This window comes from Rhinopithecus roxellana, chromosome 1 (assembly GCF_007565055.1).
Source record: "Rhinopithecus roxellana isolate Shanxi Qingling chromosome 1, ASM756505v1, whole genome shotgun sequence".
Lineage (NCBI taxonomy): Eukaryota > Metazoa > Chordata > Mammalia > Primates > Cercopithecidae > Rhinopithecus > Rhinopithecus roxellana.
This window is the reverse complement of record NC_044549.1, coordinates 19,148,267-19,175,535: the sequence shown is the minus strand read 5'-3', so window position 1 is coordinate 19,175,535 and position 27,269 is coordinate 19,148,267. Positions and strand designations below refer to the sequence as shown.

The following is a 27,269-nucleotide window of genomic DNA, read 5'->3' as shown; positions in this document are numbered from 1 at the left end:
CAACTGTCAGACATGCCCCAGTGAGATGAACCCGGTACCTCAGTTGAAAATGCAGAAATCACCCATCTTCTGTGTCACTCATGCTGGGAGCTGGAGGCTGAAGCTGTTCCTATTTGACCATCTTGGGCGCGCTTGAAAACCAAGCCTTTACTTTTCACTGATTCTCAGTGGTGAGGCTTGGGCAAGCACACCCACCTTGCTAACATCATGTCCCAGTGCGAGAGCTGCCAGGTGCAGTTGTGTGTGGATAAGATGCCAATTGTTCTGACTCAAAAGCCATTGAAGTTCCATCAGTGCATCCTGCCACTAAGAAAACACTTGTGGGAACAGCTACCAGTGGCTGAAATTATTATCTATTACTAGAAATTAAAACCATCCTGGAGACTTATGGGACAAATTAGCCCATGACAATAGTTCTCACACTTTTACGTCCAGGAACCATGGAGTTCTGGTATGATTACAAGGGAGACAAAGACTTGCCTGTCAAATGTGTTAGCTTCTTTCCTCATGTCTTTAAAGGGTAGGGGAAGGGAGACAGAGTGGGAGGAAGTGTGGATATTTGCCCTGCCTAGTTTATAGCGGTTGTTGTAAGTATCAAACGTGAGCAATATTTGGGAGCACCCCACAGTAGTAGAATAACTATTTTTAAAATTATTTGTTAATCACCAAAACACAGGAATTTTCTACTGGTTAACCAAAACGGTCACGTTGCTTTTCCTTTTTCTAAAATAATCAAGTAGGCACTATAGAAGCAAGGCCTGGGGAAATCTTTTTTTTTTTTTTTTGAGACAGAGTTTCGCTCTGTCACCCAGGCTGGAGTGCAGTGGCGCGATCTCGGCTTACTGCAACCTCTGCCTCCAGGGTTCAAGCGATTCTCCTGCCTCAGCCTCCCAAGTAGCTGAGACTACAGGTGCACGCCCTCACACTCGGCTATTTTTTTTTTTTTTTTTTTTTTTTTTTTTTTTTTTTTTTTTTTTTTTTAGTAGAGGCAGGGTTTCACCATGTTGGCCAGGCTGGTCTCGAACTCCTGACCTCATCTGATCCACCCGCCTGGGCCTTCCAAAGTGCTAGGATTACAGGCGTGAGCCACTGCGCCCGGCCCCGGCCTGGGGATATCTTAAGGACAGAACTGTGATGTGGACTCCATCACAGAAAGTCTTCTAGATTCTCTTCCGAGTCCATTACTAGCTTCTCCCACTCTCGTTAGAAAATCATTCTTAAGCAAGGAGTTTCCCAGCCTGCCCATCCCCTCTGAAAACTCTAGAGGACCAGGACCCAGGGCGATGGGAGGGTCTATAGTCTATAGATCCTGAGCCAGGCTCTGTATTCTGCAAACCCTGTTTGAAAATGTAAGCGGGACTGAGATCTCTGCCACATTTCCGCCCCAGTCCGCCCTCAGCCTCCCAGCCCGACTCTATCTTCTCTCCTTGACTGAGTAAACAGCCGACCCGAAGTTGTACGTGACAAGAGAGCCTCTCTTATCTCTCCCGTAGCTTCTACAGCACGGTCCCCGCCCCGCTCTCTTCCCTTCGGACCAGCCCTTCTGGGCGCGTCGGATTCTTATCTCCCGCCCCGCGCTGGGACGCTGCAGGCGGCGATAGGATCCGGACTACAGCTCCCAGCACGCCCCACTTCCCGCCCCCGCCGCCAGAGCCCGACGCTGCAGTGGCTCTTCCCGAAAGCTTCTTTCCTCCTGTGCGGCTCGCCGGCTCAGTACTCCGGCGGTCGGGGTGGGTCGGCTCAAAGGCCGGCTCTGGACGCAGGCACTGCCCCAGGTGACAGTGCGGGAGCATGGCCTCGCAGCTGGGCAGGCTGAGCGTCGGCCCCTGCTGGCGCGTGGCGCGGAGCGGCTGTGGAAGGCTCCGCGCCTGGCCCCAGTGCGGCGGCGGCGGAGGGTTGCGAGCCTGGTCCCACCTCAGCGGTGCCAGACGCATCTGCCGGCCCCCTGGCCCGGCTGGCACGGAGCAGAGCCGCGGGCTGGGGCACGGCCCGACGGCGAGAGGCGGCCCCTGGCTGGGGACAGGGCTGGCCGCGTCGCTGGCGGGGTTGGTGGGGCTGGCCGCCGCTGCCCTTGGGCATGTGCAGCGGGCGGAGATGTTGCCTAAGAGCTCGGGGACGCGGGCCCCTTCGCTGGGGAGGCCGGAGGAGGAGGATGAGCTGGCCCGCCGCTGCAGCAGCTTCATGGCCCCGCCTGTGACCGACCTGGGCGAGCTGCGAAGGAGGCCGGGCGACATGAAGACCAAGATGGAGCTGTTGATCCTGGAGACCCAGGCCCAGGTGTGTCAGGCTCTGGCACAGGTAGACGGGGGCGCCAGCTTTTCTGTGGACCGGTGGGTGAGGAAGGAAGGTAAGGAGGCCGGCCCTTGGCGGGAGGTGGAGATGGGGGAAAAAGGGTCAGGTTCCAGATTGCAGACAGAAAATATAATAGTTCACACTATGAGATGGGGTAATTAGGGGGTACCCACAGAGGCCGCTTGGTTAGAGGCCGCAGAGAAAAAGATGGACACGAAAGGGTCACCAGCCCTCTGCTTGCAGGTGTGGACCCAGATCAGCTGTCACTGTGGTACTGCATTTCAAAATCTTTGCAATTCCATAGCAGCATTTTTTTTTTTTTTTTAGAACTTTTAAGGGGTATTTGTAACTAACAAGCTTAGATGTCCAGAGTTCGTTATTGAACATAAATTCCAATAGATTATGGAACACATTTTGTCTCCTTCTCTGGGTGAATTTGCCCTTTTTCCTCTTTAGGAGATGGAAAGAACTCATCTCCTGCGCGCTAAGTGTCGGCTAAACTCCTCCAGCCAGGATGTCATTGTGTCAGAATCTTCCCACTTCTTTTTACTGTTGCGCAAGATATATTTGATTGGTTTCTCAGTAGCACTACCAAATGCACGCATCAGATTTCCTGCTAGGAAAGTATTCCCTTCTAATATCAAAATACCTGAGCATCAGAACCCAGTTGTCATAGAGGCATACATTCATGACCATGTTGTTGCCCATACAGTGAAACCCCACATCTTGAGTGGAAACTTGAAGGATTCCTGACTTTTCCTAGCTGGAAATACAACAGCAGCCTCTCACCGGCAGATTTTGAACTGTGATATTGCTACATCTATATTAAATGAAGTTCAGTCTAGTTTTCCATCTTGTAATGTTTTCAAGCAAAGACCACTGAACTAGGACACAACCTCCAGTACTAGACTAGCTGTGTGACCCTCAGAAGTTACTTCTTTTATGGCTGTTTTCCCATCTGTGAAATATATATATATTTCATCTCATTTAATCCTCATACTACCCATATATATGGATGGAATATATGTGAAGTGCTTAGAATATTGTCTGAAGCATAGGGAGCATTTAGACAAATTGTTGCAGCCACTTGTCAGCAGTTTGGCCTTGGATAAGATATTTTGCCCCTCTGGTCCTCAGTTTTCTCATTTGAAATATATGAAGGTTGTACTGGATCATCTTATGTCCCATCCAGCTCTAAATGTTCTTAGAAATAAAACAAGCCAAACATGAACTTTGATGAAACATTGTCCTTACAGTGACTCTAGTACCCTAAAAAAACTAGTTGTAAGGCTCATACACGTGACTACTAATGTGCGTCTCACTTTAAGGTTCTGAATCCCTTCAGAGTTGGAATATCTCCTGTTTCTTCATTGCCTGTAAATAAAATTAAAAGGCAAACAGCACACTGAGAAAGAAATTTTTGAAACAATATTGATCTCTTAAATTCAGTGATAATAGAACACCCTTCAAGTCTACCCATTCCTATTTTTGACCTTAGCTTTCTCTCATATATCATAAGTGATAGATGCCATTCTGAACAGTAGAATCTGAAGGGAGAATATTCCAGTGATTTATTTTAGATGATGGCAGGAGAATGTTGAAGAAATATTCAGTTTAGTTATATGAGAAGGTCCAGTATTTGCCCAATATTAAGAGTGTGTGTTATAAAGCTAAGCTAATTATCTAATTGTATTGTACATAAAATGATAAATACACTGATGTAAAAGATTTGGGAAACAGGAAGATAACCATCTTCATGCAAGGGTTGCTTTCAGTTTTGCACATACTCTTACATTCCCTCCTTTTTTACATTTCTATACACAGGAGGTGGTGGCATCAGCTGTGTACTTCAAGATGGGTGTGTTTTCGAAAAGGCTGGGGTGAGCATTTCTGTTGTTCATGGAAATCTTTCAGAGGAAGCTGCAAAGCAAATGAGAAGCAGAGGAAAAGTTCTGAAGACTAAAGATGGTAAATCAGACAGTCTGGACAGTCTTTAATAGTCCCTGCAAACCTTATTTTGCCCACAAGTTTTATTTATAAAATAAATACTGCTTCTGAAAAAAGCCATTTAGGTTCATATGCTGCATGTTGACAATGCTACTCTTTTTAAATTATGTTTTTAAGAGACAATGTAAAAAGCAACTTTTGAAAATTGACTTAGAAATCATATTAGAGTTAAATTGTATCAAGCCATTCAAGGTAACTGAATATAGCTCACTACTCACATTTTACTTTCCAGGTAAATTGCCATTTTGTGCTATGGGCGTGAGCTCTGTTATCCACCCCAAGAATCCTCATGCTCCTACTATCCATTTCAACTACAGATACTTTGAAGTAGAAGAAGCTGATGGTAAGGGTCTCAGGAGCTATGGAAAGTACTATTGTGCAAAATGTGCACTTTGAAACAGATAAGAGAGCATAACATCTAAAAGTGAGAAAGAATAGTCTTAAGTAGGTCTTTCAGGAGGCATATAAAGGCAATTTCTTGGCAAGTGCAATAGATTCTGCCCAAGACATGACAAGTAAGAATGGGGCCAGGCATGGTGGCTCATGCCTGTAATCCCAACACTTTGGGAGGCTGAGGCGGGTGGATCGCTTGAGGTCAGGAGTTCGAGACCAGCCTGACCAACGTGGTGAAACCCCCTCTCTACTAAAAATACAAAAACTTAGTTGGGTGTGGTGGCACGCACCTGTAGTCCCAGCTACTCGGGCGGCTGAGGTGGAAGAATCACTTCAACCTGGGAGACAGGTTGCGGTGAGCGGAGATTGCTCCACTGCACTACACTGCAGCCTGGGTGACAGAGCGAGACTCCATCTCATTTAAAAAAAAAAAAAAAAAAAAAGAACGGTATTGACTGACTCTAACCTTCCCATATCTTCCCATATTTCCTCCAGCATAGAAGGAATGATTTAATGAACCTGAACTTCAGTGTGCACCCAGGGTTTTTTGCAAACATAAATTCATTACATCTGAAGGAACACCTTATGTACGAGGTTAAGTTGAAATTGAGAACTTGCTTTTGGAAAATATTTTACATATGCATAGCTTTGCTAGTCACCAGGGCATTAGCAGTGGGTCTAAAATGGGATGCAGTTGATGATGCCTCCTGTGCATGTAGTTCCAGCCTGTCTCTTACCTGATACCACATGTCAGCATACCTGTGCAGTGCCACGCCATTCCTACTGGGTCTCTGTAGGTGATGGCATTTAAAGTCACTGCTTTAACTTTTCATTTTGAAGCCATTCAGTTTGGTTCAACCTTTTATGTTTAAAGTTGCTGACTGGTATTGACAACTCATACACCCGTGAACATATGAAACAGTTACTCTCAAGTGGTAAGTTACCTCAGCAAGTGTTTTTACTCTTTCTAGGAAAGGGGAGGGGTGGTAGTGGTTCTTAATACAAGGAGTGTCAGAATCTACTGGGAAGTTTTTATAAACTACAGATTCCTGGGTCAGAGATGTGGGTTTGTTTTTGTTTTTTCTTTTTTGTGTTCTAGCTATTTTAAGCTCCTCATGTGATTCTCCTCTACGGCCAGAGTTGCAATCCACTTCCTGATCCACCAGTGTACTGTTTTATCACTCACTGCCCTGCATATCATTCCTTGCAAGTTCCACTTTCTTACTTTTTACTTTATTTCTAATTTTTTGTTGTTGTTTTGTTCCGTTTTGTTTTTTTGAGATGGAGTCTTACTCTTGTCTCCCAGGCTGGAGTGCAGTGGCGCAATCTCAGCTTACTGCAATCTCCATCTCCTGGGTTCAAGCGATTCTCCTGCCTCAGCCTCCTGAGTAGCTGGGATTATAGGTGGCCACCACGCCTGGCTATTTTTCGTATTTTTAGTAGCAGCGAGGTTTCACCATATTGGCCAGGCTGGTTTCGAACTCCTGACCTCGGGCGATCTGCCCGCCTCGGCCTCCCAAAGTGCTAGGATTACAGGCATGAGCCACCGCACCTGGCCGCTTTTACCTCTCTTTTTCTGCCTAGGCCTTACTGGTCTTCAGAGCTAAAATCAGTTAAAATTTTTTTTTTTTATTGTCATCCATTTTATGCTGAATAAATTAAGCTGCTTAATTAAGTTTTCTAATATAGCCAGTAATGCTGAATCTCGAAAGTCCGCATTAGAATCCCATGTCTTGATTTGGTAGGCAACAAGCAGTGGTGGTTTGGTGGTGGATGTGACCTCACTCCAACATACTTGAACCAAGAAGACGCTGTCCATTTTCACAGAACTCTAAAGGAGGCTTGTGACCAGCATGGTCCAGAGCTCTACCCCAAATTTAAAAAATGGTAGGTAAAGTTACTGAACTTTCATGACCCCAAAATTACATTCTATTCCTTCTGAAGGCAACTATTATGTCACTAAATACCCTCTTCTGCTTATGAAAATGGAACTATTTTTCTTACTTAACTCATCAGAAGAATTAGAATACTAGTTTTAAGTGGTTGTGTTAAATTATTTAGTTAGGAATATTATAATATAAATTGAGTAGTAACATCTTTTTATTCCAAATGATTTAGAATGATAGACTATAAACTATAAGGTGATCTATGCTTGAGAATGAGAGGCTTTTTAATTTAGAGTGGGTTGTTAAATTCTCATTCCAGATGAGAATTATTGTTCCTGATGTTGACTTGGGAATGTGTAAGGGCATGGGAAGGGTTGGAGAACCACTAGAGGGAGATGCCCACATACCAGAGATTTTGGCCAAGGAGAAAGAAGAATTGGAGAATTTGTTAAAGAAATTCTAATGATAAAATAAGAAAACAAACAAAGGTTGGGAGAAGACCCAGAATATTTGTTATCATCAAATGGAATCTTGGCACAAATTGTTTGGAATATGAGTAAAGGACTCAATTTTGCTTAGAGCTCATTGACATTCTTGAAAAACGAAGAACAGAAAGAATTTTTTGTCTTTTTGCTTTGTTTTTAGAGCTAATAGTTGTAGAATGTTAATGTCATTTATGCAAGAGTGTGGAGTTCAGCTTTAAAATCGTCAGAAAAGTGAAACATTTGAATATTCCCCTCTTGATTTAACATTACTACTGAAAAGTATACAGCCATGGATGCATGCAGATACTGGTTGTTTTATTTGTTTTTTCCTCTCTCAGAACTTAGCATCCTTCCAGGAGGACTAATAGACAGTTCTCTTTTGGTTCTTTTTTCTAGCTATTACTGAGATGACTTTAAGCAGTGTTAGGTAATAAAATATCTAGGATGCTAGCTAGTTAAAAAGAAGTTTTTAGTATAAGTGCTTGGGTTTGAATATTTGTCTCCTCCAAAACTGATGTCGAAATTTAACCCCCAATCTGGCGGTATTAAGAGCTGGGCCCCTTAAGAGGTGATTGGGCAGAGCCCTGATGGATGGATTAATCCATTCATGCATTAATGGATTAAATTCACGGGAGCAGGACTGGTGGCTTCATAAGAAGAGACCTGAGCTAGCACGTTCAGCCCCCGACCATGTGATGTGTGCTGCCTCAGGACTCTGCAGAGACCCCACCAGCAAGAACGCTCACACTAGATGAAGCCCTCAAACTTGGACTTCTCAGCTTCCATAACTTAAGAAATAAGTTCCTTTTACTTATAAATTACGCAGTTTCAGCAATTCTGTTATAAGCAAAGGAACACCAACTAAGAAGTAAGTAGATTACTTAATTTTATAATGTTTTGAAGAGAGACTTTGAAATGGTATGATTTGGGTTAAACACTGACTTTACAATCTTGCTCAGGATATACTTTTTTAGACTGTGTTAATAAAATGTGCATATAAAGAAGGCCAACAAGTCACGATTGAGGTGAATTCTACCGATGTGTCAGTTCTAGGGATTTGCATCTGTTGTTTTGTTGTTGTTGTTGTTTAAGCAATTGAAGCTGTATTTAAGGTGACCTTTTAAATAGCTTTTAGTTTTTGTTTGAACATGTTTTTCTATTTAAGGACCCTTATGCAGAGATTATCAAAAGAACTACTTTTAGGATATAAACTACTTTACGAGTTTAACAGTTAGGAAATGGCTTCTTAGGAAACCTATTCTAGCAGCCATAGAGGGGAAAAGACTCAAGAACAGATTAATAGTTTTATGTGCTGCCTCACAGGGTAAGCTTTCATATGTCTGATATGACATATGAAAGAATAAAAAATATTCTCTGATCTTTTTTTTCCACCAGCTTTTCCCTTTGTTGTTCATGCTATAGAACCATCAAATTTTATTGCTGAAAGAGACCTGATTGTGTATAGTACCTTCCTTTGGTGAATCAAGAACTCACTCAAGAGAGCTTGGATTTGCACCATGGTTGGTGTCATTGTTAGTGGAAGATTCCTGTCCTCCTGCCTCCTACAAAAGCATCAGTGCTTCTGAAGGCAGCAGCTTGTTCCAAGAAATACAGTATCAATATTGGACTGTTTCTCTTTTCACTAAAGTTCTTAGAGTTTCACATCGTTTACATACACTTGTGTGAAATTGCCTGGTTGCTTTGAAAATAAGAGGATAAGCATTTTCTGCGGGTGCCGTGGCTCACTCCAGCACTTTGGGAGGCCGAGTTGGGTGGATCACGAGGTCAGGAGATCGAAACCATCCTGGCTGACACAGTGAAACTCCATCTGTACTAAAAATACAAACAATTAGCCAGGCGTGGTGGCGGGCGCCTATAGTCCCAGCAACTTGGGAGGCTGAGGCAGAAGCATGGCGTAAACCCAGGAGGCAGAGCTTGTGGTGAGCCAAGATCGTGCCACTGCACTCAAGCCTGGGCGACAGAGCGAGACTCTGTCTCAAAAAAGAAGAAGAAAACAAAAAGATAAGCATTTTCTACCTTGGTGATATCTGCAAAAAATCTTTCTAAAATCCTCATTTCATTTTCATTGTTGGACAGCAAATAAGGACACTATCCTGACGTTAGTTGAGGATAGTGCTGGAACCTGAAAGTCTCACATTGATTTTCACATCTCTTTTTTTCCATTTGATCCCTGGTTTGGCGCTGCTGTGTTTTCCAGGTGTGATGATTACTTCTTTATAGCCCATCGTGGAGAGCGGCGGGGCATTGGTGGTATCTTTTTTGATGATCTTGACTCTCCGTCCAAGGAGGAGGTGTTTCGCTTTGTACAGAGCTGTGCCAAGGCTGTAGTTCCTTCTTATATTCCCCTTGTGAAAAAGCACTGTGATGACTCATTCACGCCCGAGGAGAAGCTGTGGCAGCAGCTCAGAAGAGGACGGTAAGTGACTGGAGAATGAATTCTTTCATGGCGTAACTGGGGGAGGTGGAGCAGCTCTTAATAATAGCAGGTGTTGTGTTGTCGGATACTTGTAATAGTTGTGTTAATTTCTTTTCAAAGCTAGATGGATATTAAATGAATTAAAAGACATTGTGTAAAGTATTATAATTATAGCAAAGTTTAATTCATCTATACGTTAGAGACTCATAGTAGGCATGTAGTAAGTGCTTGCTGAATTTAATTCTGCTGATTTCTCTTAGTCTTCTAGTAATACCCTCCAGCCTTATGTCAAGATTTAATGTCTTTGCAGCTTTGTAAATTTGGAATCACACCTTTTTTCATTCATCTTAAAGATTTCACGGAAGTTATTTTAATGGAAATAATTTCAGAAATTTCTGCCGGCCTCTCCATTAGGCATTTTGTATCTGATGGTAAGATAGGTGTAATCATCTTTTTTCAGAAAGTTAAATCTGTTGCCCAAGAGGCATAGCTGGTAACTATAAGATCTCAGATGTGGAACTGGGTCAAAATGACTTCAAAACTTGTAGCCTGTGTAGTGCATAAGGTTAAGCAGTTGAAGCAGGTTTGTGCTTCTTACCATGATACTCACCTTAACCACCCTGCTCTGTGCAGTGAGCCTAGTGAGCTCAGTGGGGTGTCCATTCTGAGACTATCTCCAGCCACGGTCTACTTGTAAATCCACTCCAAGTTACACAGCCTGCTGGCCCCGATCAGTTTCTCATTGCCACCTTAAATGCCTGTATACTACTGAAACATGGCTATAAAATGGATTTTCTCATTGATGTTAATTCTGTGTTAGGCAAAAGCAGCTTTGGGTACTAAGGAGGTAAAGCTTTTGCCTTAAAGAGGTCAACTTAAATAATGTTTCAAGTCTAAAGATAAACATTTGCGTATATCCTTTCTTATGACTGCCTGTGCTATCTGGTTCCCATTTACTAACTTGAAAAACATGAGAGTAAATTTTTAGAAATTTCTTAAAGAATGCATCTATTTTGGAATATGTTTTTTTGTTCATTTCCATAATTTCTTGAATATACTTTTACCACTCTTTCCTTCTTTCACTTGATATTTATTTTGCGGCCCCTGTGATGAGGCACTGTCTTGGCTACCAGGTGGCCATAACATGGACCTGACATAAAGAGTCTCATAGTTTAGTGGGGATGACATACCTAAGAGGACAATTTAGAACTCTGTGCAAAGTAAAGTATTCTAGTTTTGCACAAGATTTCATAGGCAAAGCTGGCAGATTTTGTCAATACTAGTTAGGTGAATCCTTTAAAACTTCACAGACAGGAGTAATGGTTTGTTTTGTTTTTTATACGTTGTTTGATGGCAGATCATTCTGAAAGTCATTGTGTGTGTACCATTGCATGTCTGGTGTCATGAGATAGGCAGAACTGTGGGGTGTTAGATTAATTTTCTATGGTATGGTGTGTGACTGTTCTTCAAAGACAGCTTCTTTCTGCCTCCCTTATCTCTGGGCCTTAAGATGGCAATAAACTCTGGGGACTGGGATAACTCCAGCTCTTCTCTGGGGCTATCAACATTGTCTTTGGTTTCTAATACTGCAGTCATGACCTGTTATCTATCCTTTTCACTTACTGTTACCCACTTTCCCCTGTTTTCACCCCCTCCAAACACGGGTCTCCTTTTCAGCAGTCAGTCTCGTTCCCTTTTGACTTTACAGTCTCTTATTTGGCAGTCTCATCCAGTGTCTTGCCCTCGGTTACTACTATCCTCCCCCAGACCTTGAACGTCAGTCTAACAGTTATCCTTTTCATAGGAAAACAGAAATTAAAGACCTTTAACTTATTTGTTCGTTGTATTTTGGGAAAGGGAAACAGGATAAAATTTAGGCATTAGTTAAATTGAAGGGATTGGTTAAAGTCCCTAACTTATGGGCACCCCAGAGAGGACAGATGTATGAAAAGGATGAGAAATTATAAAAAAAAAAAAAAAGAAAGAAAATGCTGCAACTCAACACTACCTTTTATTATGATTGCTATTAATCTGCAGGGAGACCAAATTATATGACTACTTATTAATGCAATTAACTACTTTAAGAAAGAGGAATATATAGAATATCAGATCTATACCAGGAAAAGGAGATGGACATTTTTTATTAAAAAAAATTTTTTTTTTTTAAAAGAAAGATCAGATCTAAGTGCAGCTTGGTGGGAGGTAGAGAGGCCAATGTAAAGAAAGGGGCATCATTCACTCAGTAGAGGAAAGGATCTGACAGAAAATTCATTTAGGACTCTTTACAAGGGTCTCTGCTGTAGGTCTTCAAATACATCAGTATACACTGGAGAACCATACCCATCCCTGAGATGTTTCAGAAACGTAATATCAGGTGAAAAAGGTAGCCAAAAGATAGAATTATTTTCCATGGTCTTAGAAAAGGATTCAGAAGATTCACTTAAATTATTTTTTGAAACAGACACAAGAAGGTATTAAATAGTTCTTTGTACATAAAAGTCAATGATAAATGGTGAGAGTTAGAAAGGGAGCATAGATAAAATTCTTTACACCTTTGCAGGGCTTTTGACAAGTTCCACATACAAAAGATGCTTTTAAAAAATTAAAGTATTGTGGGGCCGGGCGCGGTGGCTCAAGCCTGTAATCCCAGCACTTTGGGAGGCCGAGACGGGCGGATCACGAGGTCAGGAGATCGAGACCATCCTGGCTAACATGGTGAAACCCCGTCTCTACTAAAAATACAAAAAATTAGCCAGGCGAGGTGGCGGGCGCCTGTAGTCCCAGCTACTCGGGAGGCTGAGGCAGGAGAATGGCGTAAACCCGGGAGGCGGAGCTTGCAGTGAGCCGAGACCACGCCACTGCACTCCAGCCTGGGCAACAGAGCGAGACTCCGTCTCAAAAAAAAAAAAAAAATTATTGTGGGAACCTAGAGAATATTTTACTAGAGATGGGCATCAAGACAGTAACCAATAGGTAAATAAGAATATGTGAGAGAAGTTTAGACCAAGGGAGTAGTTTCTGAATTAGATAAATGATCTGAAAGGGGCACTGTTTATTGAACTTTTCAGATTGTGAATCAGTCTAAATTCTTTTGAGTAGTAGAAATTATCCTTTTGAAATCAGAGAGGGAGACCTTTTTACATCCTATGTTAAAGGCAGACACAGGCTTTTAAACTGGATGGAGTCCAGATCTGACTAGGGCAGTTAATATACTGAACCAAGTTTTAGTTGATGCTAAGGGTATTTAAAAAAAAAAAAAAAAATGAAAACACTGCAACTCAACACTACCTTTTATTATGATTGCTATTAATCTGCAGAGAGACTGAATTATATGACTGCTTATTAATGAAATTAACTACTTTAAGAAAGAGAAATATACAGAACATCATAGTCTGTTAATAATAGATTATTGTTAGCTGTAGTTGGCCTTTCAGATACAGAAGTTTTACACCATCTTGGTAGTAGTACTCATGAGTTACAGACAGTGAAATGAAATCTTTGACTCCGAAGCATTCCAGATTATGAGGAAGGCCAGAAGGAGCTGGGTTATCTTGAGAAGGGATGCATTTTTTTTTCTTACTTGTTGTGCTTTAAACTTCCCAGCTTTGTGTCAATTCTGTTTACTTATGGGAAAACATAACCTTGTATTGTGACTGCTCTATGTTGGGTCAGAATCTGTATTCTATTGTTCAGTGGGTAGAATAACCTTTTCTTTCTGCCTGTCCAGATGGAGAGCTCTCAATGGGCTGTAGGGTGGTGATCCTCTGTGCCAGTTCCAACTGATGGGAACTGGGGGGAAAACCCACCCCTTTTTGAATATTTGTTATGGGTTAGTCTTAAGATTTTATTGAGCTGGCCCTTAATGTTATTTTGATGTATTTATGGCAGGTATGTAGAATTTAATCTGCTGTATGATCGGGGTACAAAGTTTGGCCTCTTCACTCCAGGATCCAGAATTGAAAGTATCTTGATGTCTTTACCTCTAACTGCCCGGTAAGGAGATAACTCATTTTAGTAGTTATCCCTACACTCCCAATTCCCAAACACCCACAAAATACGAAAGTTAACACCGCAGATGTCATACCTAGCAGTGGTGACATGGTGAATGCCACAGCTCTGTGAGGGCAAGGAGAGACTAGAGGCAGAGAGAACACAGGCTGAGTCATGGTGGCCTATTTGTTTTTCTGGAAAGAGGTATGCATAAGTATTAAGCTAAAGAGAGTTTGCCCATGGATCACCTGAGGTTCTATACTTTATGAAACCCTGGTTTATGTTAAAGGTGTATTTTGGCTCTGGGATAGTAATATTAGCCAAAGCATACCCAAGAGTTATTAGGAAACTATTTTTTTGGCAAATAGTTTTTTTAAAGGTCAAGTTGGTACAAAGCGCATCAGGCACAGTAGAGACAAAGAAGTATAAGGCTTTTTTTTTTTTTAATTCTTAGATTTTATTTTTCACTTAAGTAAAGAGGTATATGTGTCATTATTTTTTATGATGTTTTTTGCTTTTGTTTTGGACACGCGTAGATGGGAGTACATGCATTCACCCTCAGAGAATTCCAAAGAAGCTGAAATTCTGGAAGTTCTACGCCATCCAAGGGACTGGGTGTGTTGATGCAGGCAGAGTGGCCATGCGGGGGTTTGGAGGGCACAGGATGTGTGCTCTCCATGCCACTGGCTGGCACTTTGCCACTGTGTGGCAGTTACCTGTGCCTTAGTCTTTTCCACTCTGCACCCCACCTCGTGGGCAGATGGTCACATGTTTTGGATGCTGTCAGTGATGAATGGTGAGATGGCAGATTGTCAGAGTCAATTGATTACACCTCATTTATACTTGTAGTGTCATTTTATATGACTAGTTTACAAAATAGGACATTGAGTTTCCAAGTATTGAGATAAGGGAATGTAAATAGTATTATATGTATCAGGAAATTTCTCATCTTGTTTTTGTTTCATGTGTTTTTTAAAGTTTTCATTTCTGCCACAAAAATCTGTCATGGAATACATTTTGTTTTCATTAATTCAGTGAAGTTGAGACTTCAGAGTAATTTTAGAATGCAACTTGAAGGTAAAAATTTTACTTTGTCAGTACTGAAGTCTCTGCTGTAATCTTTATATATCTTTCTCCAGAGAACATAATAGTGTCAAGTAGATATATATTTTTATAATAGGTATTTAGAAGCACTTGAAATATTCTTAATCTCTGCATGTGTTACAATTCAGTTATTTCTGTAGTTTGTAAACTCTAAAGTGACATTACTATTAAGAGATGTGTAAGTTGTAATTTTGACTTTTGTGGAACCATTGTTTGTTAATGTTGGGATTCTCTGCCCTTTTGAATGTGAAAGCTTATATCCCTGAATGCTGATACTTAAAGTTTTCTATTTCAGACATCTCTATGTGGAAGTTGAGACTAAGAATAATCCTAGGGATGTCATGAATTTAGGCAGTGTTTCTCATTTGAAAAATGAAATGAGAAATAATTTCCTTCTTTAAAGCGAATATATATAGTAGGAGAAACTTGGAGGCATTTCATACACACATTTCTTAGCAAAATGGACACATTGAAAATGTCCTCTTTTTTATATTAGAGGTTCTGCAGCTCTTTGCTCTTAAGAGAAAATCGCAACAGGATTCTTAATGTGTGACTTCTTTGTTCATATAATAATATGAATGTATTGTTTTATTTGCTTCATAATAAAGTTTATAAGGAACAGCATCTCATACATACCATTATCTTGGAACACGTTGAATATATGTGATTGTGTGTGGCCTTTTTAGGGCTGGAAAATGTATGAATTCTTCAACTGTCTTAAAACACATCTAATAAATTTTATTATGAAATAAGACTAAGAAATATTTATATTTTTTGTTGCCAGGATAATATAGGAAAATGCAAATATTTCTTAGTACAGTTGATTCTTGAACAACATAGGGGGAGGGGCCCCAACTCCTCCTTACTGCATGCAGTTTCAAATCTTTGTATAACTTTTGACTCTCCCAAAAGTTAATCACTGTTAGCCTACTGTTGACTGGTAGCCTGACCAATAACATAGTCAATTCACACATGTTTTATGTTATATGTATTATATGCTCTTCTTACAAGCTAAAGAAATGAAAATGTTATTAAGGAAATCATAAGAAAGAAGATATATTTGCTATTCATTAGGTGGAAGTGAATGATCGTAAAGGTCTTCATCCTCATTGACTTCATGTTGGGTAGGCTTAGTGGGAGGAGTAAGAGGAAGAGTAGGTCTTACTCTCTAAAGGGTGGCAGAGGTGGAAGAAAATCTGCGAAGAAGCAAAACTGTGCAGTTCAAACCTGTGTTCAAGGCTCAACTATACTAATGCCAGAGTTCCTGACTCCTAGGTATTTTACTCAAGAAAAATACAAGTTTTGTGCTCAATTTTCGTAGCAGCTTTATTCAATAGTTGAAAATTAGAAACAGCCCAAATGGCTAACAGCAGATGAGCAGATAAACAACTTGTGATATATGCATATATTAAAATACCAAGCAATGAAAAGGAATAGCTGTTGCTAATGACAGTAACATGGATGAACATCAGAAGCATTATGCCAAGTGAAAGCCACACATAGAAGTAGTTACTATATGACTACATTATAAGAAAACCTAGAAAAAGCAAAGCTTTAATGACAGAAAGCAGATCAATGGATGTCGGGGCCAGGGGATGCAGATTTGTGAAAGGGAACAAAAGTATTTTGAGGTGATTTAAATGTTTTACATCTTGATTGTGGTGATGGTTACTAGACTGTTTATACATTTATCAAAATTCACTGAACTTAAAATCATGGAATTTTATTGTATATGTGAATAATACTTTAATAAAGCTAATACTTTCAAGCAATCCACCATTTAACCCCTACCTCATGTTTCAGCCTTATCTTCTACATTTCTCTGTGCATTTCAGTCTCAGACCATATGCTCTGTGCATTTGGTCACTCACCGCTTTTCTGAACTTCCCCCAAATTATACCCCCTCTGGCCTTTTCTCAGGCTGCTGCTATCTCTGCTTGGAGTGTCTTACGCGCCTGTTCATCCTTCCATGCCCAATTGAAATCTTCTTCAAGAAACCTTCCTTGGAGTCAATCTCTTCTATCCTTTCAGCACACTTTACTTTTAGTATTGCTCTCAACATATTCTATTTACAGTCGTTCAATCCACATCCCACTTATTACAAAATATTGAAGGTGGGTCTTTCCTTATTTGTAGTACTTGCTACCTAATGAATGATCTGTTAAGCTTTGTTTTCCAAGACTGTTTTGCAATATATTGTAGTATCAAGCTTAGTGTTGTTTAACTGTCTGTATAACTGTCTTATTCCTAGTCTGTGAAAACAGAAGTTCCCAGTATCTCTAAAAGCTCATTTAGAAATTGTTTTCAAGAATGTATTGTATTATCCCTGCCACAAGTATAAGTTATATATTTGAAATCCCACATTTTAAAATTTCATCTTTCTTCCCAAAGAAGCATACATAACAATCCAATTTCATAATAAACCTAAATTACCACATTTAAGTTAGTGACGCTTAGACCTTTGTAAATGGCTTGACTAAATTCCCTTGTTTTGTTACCTGAAATCAAGTCATAAGTTGTACAACATAAAACCTCACTGATATGGTTAGGGTTTGTGTCCCCACCCAAATCTTACCTTGAATTGTAATCCCCAAAATCCCCAGGTGTCAAGGGAGAGACCAGGTGGAGGTAATTGAATCATGGGGGTAAATCACCCCTGTGCTGTTCTCGTGGTAGTGAGTAAGTTCTCACAGGATCTGATAGTTTTGTAAGGGGCTCTTCCCTCCTTTGCTCGGCACTTCTCCTTCCTGCCGCCTTGTGAAGAAGGTGCCTTGCTTCTCTTTTGCCATCTGCCATGATTGTAAGTTTCCTGAGACCCTCCCAGCCATGCTGAACTATGAGTCAATTAAACCTCTTTATAAATTATTCAGTCTCAGGCAGTTCTTTATAGCAATATGAAAACAGACTAATGTACTCACAGACCTGTTTCTACAAGTGTTTTTTTTTGTTGTTGTTTGTTTTTTTTTTTTTTTGAGATAGAGTTTCACTCTCGTCGACCAGGCTGGAGTGCAATGGTGCGATCCTGACTCACTGCAACCTCCACCTCCTGGGTTCAAGTGATTCTCTTGCCTCAGCCTCCCAAGCAGCTGGGATTACAGGCATGTGCCAGCACACCCGGCTAATTTTTGTATTTTCTTTAAAGTAGAGACAAGGTTTCATCACGTTGGCCAGGCTGGTCTTGAAATCCTGATCTCAGGTGATCCACCTGCCTCGGCCTCCCAAAGTGCTGGGATTACAGGGATGAGCCACCATGCCCGGCCTACAAGTGGTTTTATACTGGATATTCACTAACATATACATATACCAGCAGAGCAAGTTAGTTGAACTGCATTTCCTCTTCCAGTCAGTGTAGCCAGCTGTATTCTAGATGTTAAGCTCATTCAATCAGTATTTTCAATAATCCTTTTACTGTTAATCCCTTCATATTTCAAAATGTGTTTGAACATAAAATTTGTCCTAATCTAACCCATCATGGTTTCAATGGGTTGATGCAAATACAGCCACTTAGGAAAGTAAATTGACTTTGCAGTCATTTAGAGTTGCAACACTGACTCTGTCATGGATGTGTTTTCTTATGAGATGGTTGAGAGGTATCAAAGTTCACAAAGCTGTACTGGCCGAATGCCTCTTATGTAATAGCAAGTGAATAATGCTTTCATAAATAAAAGTCTATAGCAATTTATCTATGCTCACATCTGGTCAAGGTTGCTTCCATTTTCTGACTTGATGAGGCAGACAGGCTTTTAGAATCTGTTCCACGTCTGCTGCTTGACATTCTTGTAACCGTTAGTATAATATGCAAATTCAGCAATTTCTTGTAGTTCAAACTGTAGTTTATTAAAAATAACTAGTTCAGATGTCCTCAAAGAACATTCAAATTAACACCACCTGAATACAGCCCGGGCACAGTGGCTCACACCTGTAATCCCAGCACTTTGGGAGGCTGAAGTGGGTGGATCAACTGAGGTCAGGAGTTCGAGACTAGCCTAGCCAACATGGTGAAACTCCATCTCTACTAAATACACAAAAATTAGTGAGGCGTGGTGATGGGCGCCTGTAATCCCAGCTCAGGAGGCTAAGGCAGGAAAATCACTTGAACCTGGGAGGCAAGGATTGCAGTGAGCCAAGATCGTGCCACTGCACTCCAGCCTGCGCGACAGCGCAAAACTCTGTCTCAAAAAAACAAGAAAACAACAACAACAACAACAACAAAACTACTTCAATACAAATTCTGCTGAAAGTACTTTTTGTTTTTTAATGTGTACTTGATCTTAATAGTATTCAGCATGAGTATGGTGCTTAAAAGTAATGTATTTCTAAGAAGCAAAGAATAAGGAGCCACTTTCATCTTTACCTCTCTGCCACCCACCCCCACTGTTCATCTTAGTAATGTGTGGGAGATATGGTATCCCCCCAAACAGTAAGAGGCAGTCTTCAGCTGACGTGCTCTCATGTGTGGAGCAAAGACAAGCCATCCCTGCTGTGCCCTATCAGAATTCCTGACTTGTAGAATCTGTGAACATGATAAAATGGTTGCTGTTACATGTCATTAAGCTTGGAGTGGTTTGTTAAACAGCAATAGATCATTGAAACAGATGAAATGTCATCAACAGAAATGAAAAGAGCAGTTTTGAGGTGCTTGAAATGCTTGCAAGCTACCTGTACCAGTATTTAGAGATGTGAACTTAGGAGAGCTCAGTCTACAAACATAAGTCTACCAATTTTGTAAAAGTAATAATTGAAGAAGTGGAAGAAGGTAAGCCACCCAAGGAAGTGCATGCAGTGTAATAAAAGAGCATCAGAGACCGAACTGGGGACAGAGAAATGCACACAGGATGACGTATCAGGAAAGACAGCTGAGAAGCAGCTATCTGAATAGAATAGGAGGAAGGAAATTGAAAGAGACAAGTGGGATGTGATTGTAATAAGGGCTCAAATATTACAATGTTTGTTTCTAATAGAAGATGTTAACATGATCTATACTCTATGTTAATATGTTTGATAAATTGGGATTTAAATTAACATTTAAAAATGATCCTAGTCTATAAATTATGAAGGTCTTCTCAGATACTAAAATTTAGATGATAAAATTATTTCCATTAACATACCAGGTAGTGTCTCCAGTTTCTCAAGAATATGACATTCTTGAAAGAACCAGTAGGTGGAGCAGAAAATCTAATCTGCAGGGGTTTTTTGTTTGTTTTTTGGTGAGGAATGGAGGAGGAGAAAGTAAAGTAAAGCGAGGAAGAAGGAGGGAGAATAAAAAGTCCTGGGAGGAAGAAGGAGAAACAAGAGAGAAGAGGTAGAGAACAGGACAGAAAAAGAGGAGAGGCAAAGAAGGAGTGAAATGAGAGAATTATCTGAAATCTGTCTTTTGTTGAACTCTGCTGTTGTTGGACAGATTATCTAAATGAGTCGTTACATATTTAATCAAGCATGGCTAATTTGACTATGCTGTTTATGTCTTGTCAAATGTCTCCACCATGTTTCATGTCTCACTTTATGATTGGGAGATTCTGAAGTTGGTAGTGTCTGCAATTCCAGTAATGTTGAATGTCTAAAGTAAGGTGCTTAGCATCTGAGTTCCCTGGCCGTCTCTGAACTGTGAGTTGCCTGAGAAAATGTGAACATTTTTGTCTGAGAGTGAATTATGTTAATTTGACTCTCAGAGGATACACAATTCTAAAAAGATTGAGGACTATTCATCTAAATTTGTGTATTCAATTTAGAGTCTAATACCCCAGGGGGTATGTGTGATTCAGTGAAGAAAGGTAAGAAAACATTTTTATCATTTCAAAAGCTCTGTGTGTAATTTCATTATGTCTACAATTAATTATGTGGGTATTTCACAAAAAAAGCACATTTTGGGCGTAAAAAAATCAGCAGCTTGTAATTGAAGAATTGCTCATTCAAATAGTGTATGTGTTTTTACAATTTGATGGACTAAAAATGAAAGTGGAGAAGAAAACAGAATGTCTTGATAAACCAAAGAAAGAATATAATAACCATAAAGCTTGGCTTCTTACCTGTGGCCAGAGTTACAGGGCAGGAAGTGAAGTATGCTAATTTCCCATTGGTTTTAGAGGAAACGAATGGACACTGTCTAAAGAAATGGAGAATGAACATGTTAAATACAATATACTAAAGGTAATCAGTAGACTAGAAATATAAACCAAACTAAAGTGAGAGACTTTAAGCTACAAATTTAGAAAACAACAAGAACCGTATGATAAAGCCAGAGCAAACATACCCATCCTATCAATAAATAAAAAATGACATACATATCAATAAATAAAAGTATCATAACATACTTTAAAAATATTTCAAGTGGGACCATAAAGAAATAGATGCTATATAAAAGAGATACCTTTAAGACAAAATGCTTCAGAAAGTAGAAAACGATAGCTATACCAGGCAAGTACAAACTTAAAAAAATGAAGGAGTTATGATACTCATATCAGCTATCATGGAATTCACATCTAAAAGCGTAGCATAAGAAAAAGAAGGGTACTTAAAATGTGAATGTAAAAAGGTGTAAATATCAATGGACCAAAGTACATAACTATATTCACAAGGAGAAAAAAATCCACTGGCGGAACTAGACTGATGCACACTTGCAGTTGTTGAATTATTTCACTTAGTCCCTGACAGAGCAAGTCAGAGGAAACATATTAAAGGTGTAGAAGACCTAAATAACATGAGTAACAAAGTATCTCTAAATTACATATATTCTGAACCCTGAACCCTGAAAATAGAGACAACCCTTCACAGTACCTAGGGACATTCATACAAATTGAAAAATTCTTTTCTAAATTACAAACTCCATAAGAAATTTAAAAAAACGGAAATTATACTGACAATATTCTCTAATCATAATACAGTAAGACAAAAATGAACAAGCAAATAAAAAACTAAAAACTCCAACATCTTGTAAATTAAAACAGCTTTTTTTCTTAGCCCAGTCTTGGATCAAAGAGGAAATATAAACCAAAATTACTCATATCTAGGAAATACTGATAATATAAACAATACCTACTACACCCTATGAGACATAACTAATGCGGTGTTTTCTTAAAGGCTTAAATATTTATGCTGATAAATAAGAAAAAATGAAAACTATTTCTCAATCAAGAAATTTTACAAGACAACCAAACAAACTGAAGAAAAGGAAAAAGAGAAATTAGCAGGCAGAAACAAGATGAGGATGTTCAGTATCACTACTATTATTCAATATTGTATTAGAGATGCTAAGCTAGTAAGTTTAGGCAAGATAAAGAATTAGAAATACAAAGATTAGAAAAGAAGAGGTAAAATCATTTGTAATGACAAAATCTAAAAGCAACCCAAGTTTAATAAATGGAAGAATAGATAAATAAATTCTGGTTTATTAATAAAATAGAATACCATAGACTCATGTTATGTGTATATAAATTATACAACTGGGAAAATTAATATGGATGAATATCACAGACATTGACTGAAGATAAAATAACCTGCAGAACAATACATACAATGTGGTTCCATTTGTATAAAATTCAAAAGATGCAAAGCTAGGCCACAGGCTAGATACACATAAGTGATAAAATTAATGAAAAGCTAATGACAAATACCAAATTCAGGTGAATGGAGAATGGAACTGAGGCAGGATTCATGGATAGCTTCAAAGTTCTTAGTAGTGTTGTACAGCTGGATTCTGATATACAAGTGGCCATGTCAACATTTAAATATATTAATAGGATATTTCTTAATATCTTACTCATTTTTTAAAATATTAATGTGTACATCAAGTATTAAAATCTTTTAAGCTAGGATCAGAAAAACTCTTTTACTCTGATACTAACATTCACTTCTGTGGGTTTTCTTGCTGGCATCCTGATACGTGTTTCTTTAAAAATCAAGTATTTTTCCCACATATTTAAATTAGTGTGTATGCTTTGTGGAACTCTTGGAAAATAAACAATGGTATTAAGGATATAATTACATTTTATTCCACCACTCAGAAGTAACCATGAATACTCAAAATTTTGGTGTATTTCTTTCTAGCTATTTTATGCATATTTTAATGTAGTTAAATCATATTGCGTATATAATTTTGAATACTCACTGTTTTATTTTTTATGCCTTAAGCATCTCCCCCTGTTATTTAAAACTTTCAAAGGCAGATAATCGACTGGGGCTGAAAATAACGGGGTTTCTTGAAAGTGAGCAAGTGAGCTACTGACTGAGGGCTCTAACCCATCAACTGCCCCCATTTCTTTATGGGAACTTGGTCTCCAGCTGGGCAGGAGATTCAAGGGCTTTTTTTCCCCAAATAGATAATGAATAGTTCTAGGGGGGAAAAATACTGCTGGAGGCTTTGATATTTTCACTACAAAATGATTAGCTCTTTTCTTTGCCCCTACTTTCCTCCCAGAGCTTCCAATTACTTCTTAGTGCCTCTTTATAAGAATAGATAGCCAAGGATAGCTATAGGTAGAAAGCTGAAACTCTATCCGTTCCTTACACCTTATACAAAAATTAACTCGAGATGAATTACAGACTTAAATGTAAGACCTAAAACTGTAAAAACCCTAGAAGAAAACTCAGGCAACACCATTCAGGACATAGGCATGGGCAAAGGCTTCATGACTGAAACACCAAAAGCAATGGCAGCAAAAGCCAAAATTGACAAATAGGATGTAATTAAACTAAAGAGCTTCTGCACAGCAAAGGAAACTATCATCAGGGTGAACAGGCAACCTATGGAATGGGAGAAAATTTTTGTAATCTATCCATTTGACAAAGGGCTAATATCCAGAATTTACGAAGAACTTAAAAAAATTTGCAAGAAAAAAACAATGCCATCAAAAAGTGGGCAAAGGATATGAACAGACACTTCTCCAAAGAAGACATTTATGCAGCCAGCAGACATGAAAAAATGCTCATCATCACTGGTCATCAGAGAAATGCAAATCAAAACCACAATGAGATACCATCTCACACCAGTTAGAATGGCAATCATTAAAAAGTCAGGAAACAACAGATGCTGAAGAGGATGTGGAGAAATAGGAACGCTTTTACACTGTTGGTGGGATTGTAAACTAGTTCAACCATTGTGGAAGACAGTGTGGTGATTCCTCAAGAATCTAGAACTAGAAATACCATTTGATCCAGCAATCCCATTACTGGGTATATACCCAAAGGATTATAAATCATGCTACTATAAAGACACATGCACACGTATGTTTATTGAAGCAGTATTCACAATAGCAAAAACTTGGAACCAACCCAAATGTCCCTCAATGATAGAGTGAATAAAGAAAATGTGGCACATATACACCGTGGAATACTATGCAGCCGTAAAAAAGAATGAGTTCATGTCCTTTGCAGGGACATGGATGAAGCTGGAAACCATCATTCTCAGCAAAATATCACAAGGACAGAAAATCAGACACTGCATATTCTCACTCATAAGTGGGAGTTGAACAATACGAACACATGGACACAGGGAGGGGAGCATCACACACTGGGGCCTGTTGGGGGATAGAGGGCTGGGGGAGGGATAACATTAGAAGAAATACCTAAATTATGAGTTGATGGGTGCAGCAAACCAAAATGACACATGTGTACCTGTGTAACAAACCTGTGTGTTGTGCATGTGTACCCTAGAACTTAAAGTATAATAAAAAGAAGAGCAAACAAAATGATTTGAATCAATGAGAAAACATTTGAAAGAAAAGAATAGATAGCCAGGGTCATCAGATATTTGAGGAAAATCTCCAAATGTAAGAGAAAGAGAAAAAATAAAGAGACCACAGACAGGCAGGCTTCTAATTAATATATAATAGAACAGATAGATTAAACTTAGAAATACAGAAGTAAATAGAAAAACCAAAAAGATTTAAAAGTTGTTGCTTTTGGGCAGCAGGGCTGGGGTGAATAGAAATGGAAAGGGAATTGCTGGGTTTTGTCATAACCTTTTACTACTCTTTGATTGTTTAACTGATTGTATTTATTAGATTAATAAAAATATTAAAGAGTAAAAGCCATGGATTTTTAAGCCCTCAAAACAGCATTTTAACTGTGCATTTTTTTTATCATATAGATGTTTCTTATTAGAAAAAACTTTCCTTTCTGTTACATTAATTTTTATCATGTGTTGACATTACATTATCAGTGTTTTTAAAGACCTCTTCCTGTTTTTGACCTCACTGTTGAGCTGAGTTAAATACACATTATCTTCTAACTACTTTAACTTTAAGAAGTAAGATATGTTCTGAGAAAAGTTTTCTTTAACAGGTTCCAATCGTTCCTAAAGATTCATAGAACTTTATACGTGGTACCCAAATGTCTTTTCTGTCTATGTTAATAAGTAAAACTATTGTTTATAAAATGCAAACTAAGTCACAGATTTTGTACACCTCAAGGTATAGGGGGAAGGTATTTCATAAAGTGGGTGCTGGACAATGGTCCAGATGTATGACCTTTTTAAAGTTTTTGCTTGAGAGTTTAGAAGTGACATTTAAATCAATGATCACTGTGTGTAGGTTTTTGTTTTCTAAACACAGCAGCCCTCTGGCTCAATCATGAAGACATCTCATGAGTTCCAGAGGAACTTGGGTATATTTCTGTTTGTATAGTAAGACACTAAGAGAAAAGCATATTCTGGTTTTTACAGCTCTACCTTATTTTCTTCAAATTGTATTTTAGTGACAATTTGAAGGAAATGCTATCAATGCTTCAAAACTCCAACATAGTTTTTTTGTGCTGCCACCACAGCATCATCACTTCATGGTCTGATTGGTGTAAACACAACAGGGATAAGCAAAAGCATGAGACTGAAGGACACTTTCTGTTTAGGAAAAATAGGTAACAAGTTGAAGAATGCTTCTCCCTGAAATCTTTGGGCTTCCTCTCAATGTTGTTCCTGTTGTGTGGGTAGCTCCACCCCACCTACCCACACAAGAACCTGGCCAGTGTAAAAATCAAACCGTGTGTCTCAGGCCACAACAGAGTCTGATTTTTACCTTGGCCAGGTTCTTGTGTGGGTAGCTGGGGTGGAGTCCTCTCATTCTTACTCTGCTTTTGTGGTGTGAAAGTCTAAGTTAACTGTTGATTGTTCTTCAATTTATTAGTGCTTTGCTATAATCTTAGGTAAAGTCAGAAATGCCATCAACTCATCTTATTGACATAAAGCGAAAGTACACCTGAATTTTTATTAGTTCAGAATTTTTTTAGAGTAAGAAGTCTTACTATAGTCTTTGTATATACATACAAAGAGAACACAGCATTATGTTTTCATGACCTCGTATGTCTTCATTCTCGAACCTTTTAATTTTCTCCCATCAGAAAATATTTTAATTATGTGATGTTCAAAAAATTTTGGTGGGCATACTAACACATAATCCAGTTTCTCTGATTTGTAAACCTTTTTTTTTTTTAACGAAGAGTTTTTGCTTCTTGCTTATATCTCTGTGGTTTGATGTTTTAGCCTCTTGATTAATCTCAATACTTTCTATCCTATGACTAAACTACTTTCCCTTGCATACACACTTGGATTTCTACTGCACGTCTTTTAAATTTTATGTCATTTATCATCTATATCTCTTCATTATTTTTTCTTAGATTTGCGTAATTCATATGTCTCTTCTTTATTTGTAGAGAGTCTAAATCTACTCTTACACAATTGCTCCCAATGACGAGAATCTATTTATTTATACTTCTAATGTGTCCCAGAAAGGACATAAGGTGACATATATAATAATGCATAAAATATAATGAGATGAATTCAATTAAAAATAAGAAAAGTAGACAAAGGGAAACTAATGGTGGGAAATTAAGATAAGGCCAAGAGCAAGGTCAGTGTTCAAATGCTTGCCTAATAGAGCCACAGTTTGGCTTACTGCTATATCCCTGTTTTTTGTTCACCAGCTTCATGTCCCTCCCTGTGTAGCTTGATGACCACAGACTGCTTGTGATAGTTAGGGTTTTCCAGAGAAACAAAACCAATAGGATGCATGTGTGTATGTCTGTATATAGCTTTATTTAAGGAATTGCTGAATATAGAGACTGGCAAGTCCCAAATCTGCAGTTCACACCTGCTGCTAGAATTCCCTCTTGCTCAGGAAGGTCAGTCTTTTGTTCTATTTAGAACATCCACTGACGGATGAGGCCCACCCACTTTATAAAGGGCAAACTGCTTTCCTCAAAGTCCACTTATTTAAATGTTAGTCTCATCCAAAGCACTCTTACAGAAACATCCAGAATAATGTTTGACCATATATCTGGGCACTGTGGCCCCACCATGTTGATATAAAATGAATCACCATGCCAATAAAACCTGCGACTTGCCTTTAACCTCCACGTTGTCTTTCTTTTCCTTCCTACATGCACCCTTTCCATTTTCTCTAATTCATGAAGCTTCAGTTATACTTCACTTTACTCCTTTTTTCTCACATCTTCCAATAAAGACTCAGGATTCCCAAGGGGTCCTTAGGCCACGTGTTCCTATTTCCTGGGTTGGGTGAAATTCCTCTCCCTTCTGGTGATTAATGACTGCTTTCGAATAAGTTCCTGGTCCATCCTGAGTGTCCTACTTACCTCTCCCCTAATGGCCTTATCCCATCCCCTCCCTGTGCCCTACCCCTGGCTCTTTGTAAACATTCCTTACATTATTACAGGCCCATCATGAATCAT

The 27,269-nt window shown here is 39.2% G+C and overlaps 1 protein-coding gene across 1 annotated transcript; it reads left to right on the top strand.

The window, feature by feature from the left end:
* Positions 1-1,587: 1,587 nt before the first annotated feature.
* Positions 1,588-15,352, top strand: CPOX (coproporphyrinogen oxidase). Its single transcript, XM_010353730.2, has 7 exons — positions 1,588-2,347; positions 4,117-4,260; positions 4,532-4,642; positions 6,438-6,579; positions 9,282-9,500; positions 13,389-13,493; positions 14,027-15,352. The coding sequence occupies exons 1-7, from the start codon at positions 1,792-1,794 to the stop codon at positions 14,112-14,114; spliced, it is 1,365 nt and encodes a 454-aa protein (XP_010352032.1). The 5' UTR covers positions 1,588-1,791; the 3' UTR covers positions 14,115-15,352.
* Positions 15,353-27,269: the final 11,917 nt, after the last annotated feature.

Coding starts and splice junctions, on each gene's coding strand:
- CPOX (XM_010353730.2), top strand. CDS start 1,792: ATGGCCTCGCAGCTGGGCAGGCTGAGCGTCGGCCCCTGCTGGCGCGTG. Junction 4,261..4,531: donor AGTTCTGAAGACTAAAGATG/GTAAATCAGACA, acceptor TTTACTTTCCAG/GTAAATTGCCATTTTGTGCT. Junction 13,494..14,026: donor TCTTTACCTCTAACTGCCCG/GTAAGGAGATAA, acceptor GGACACGCGTAG/ATGGGAGTACATGCATTCAC.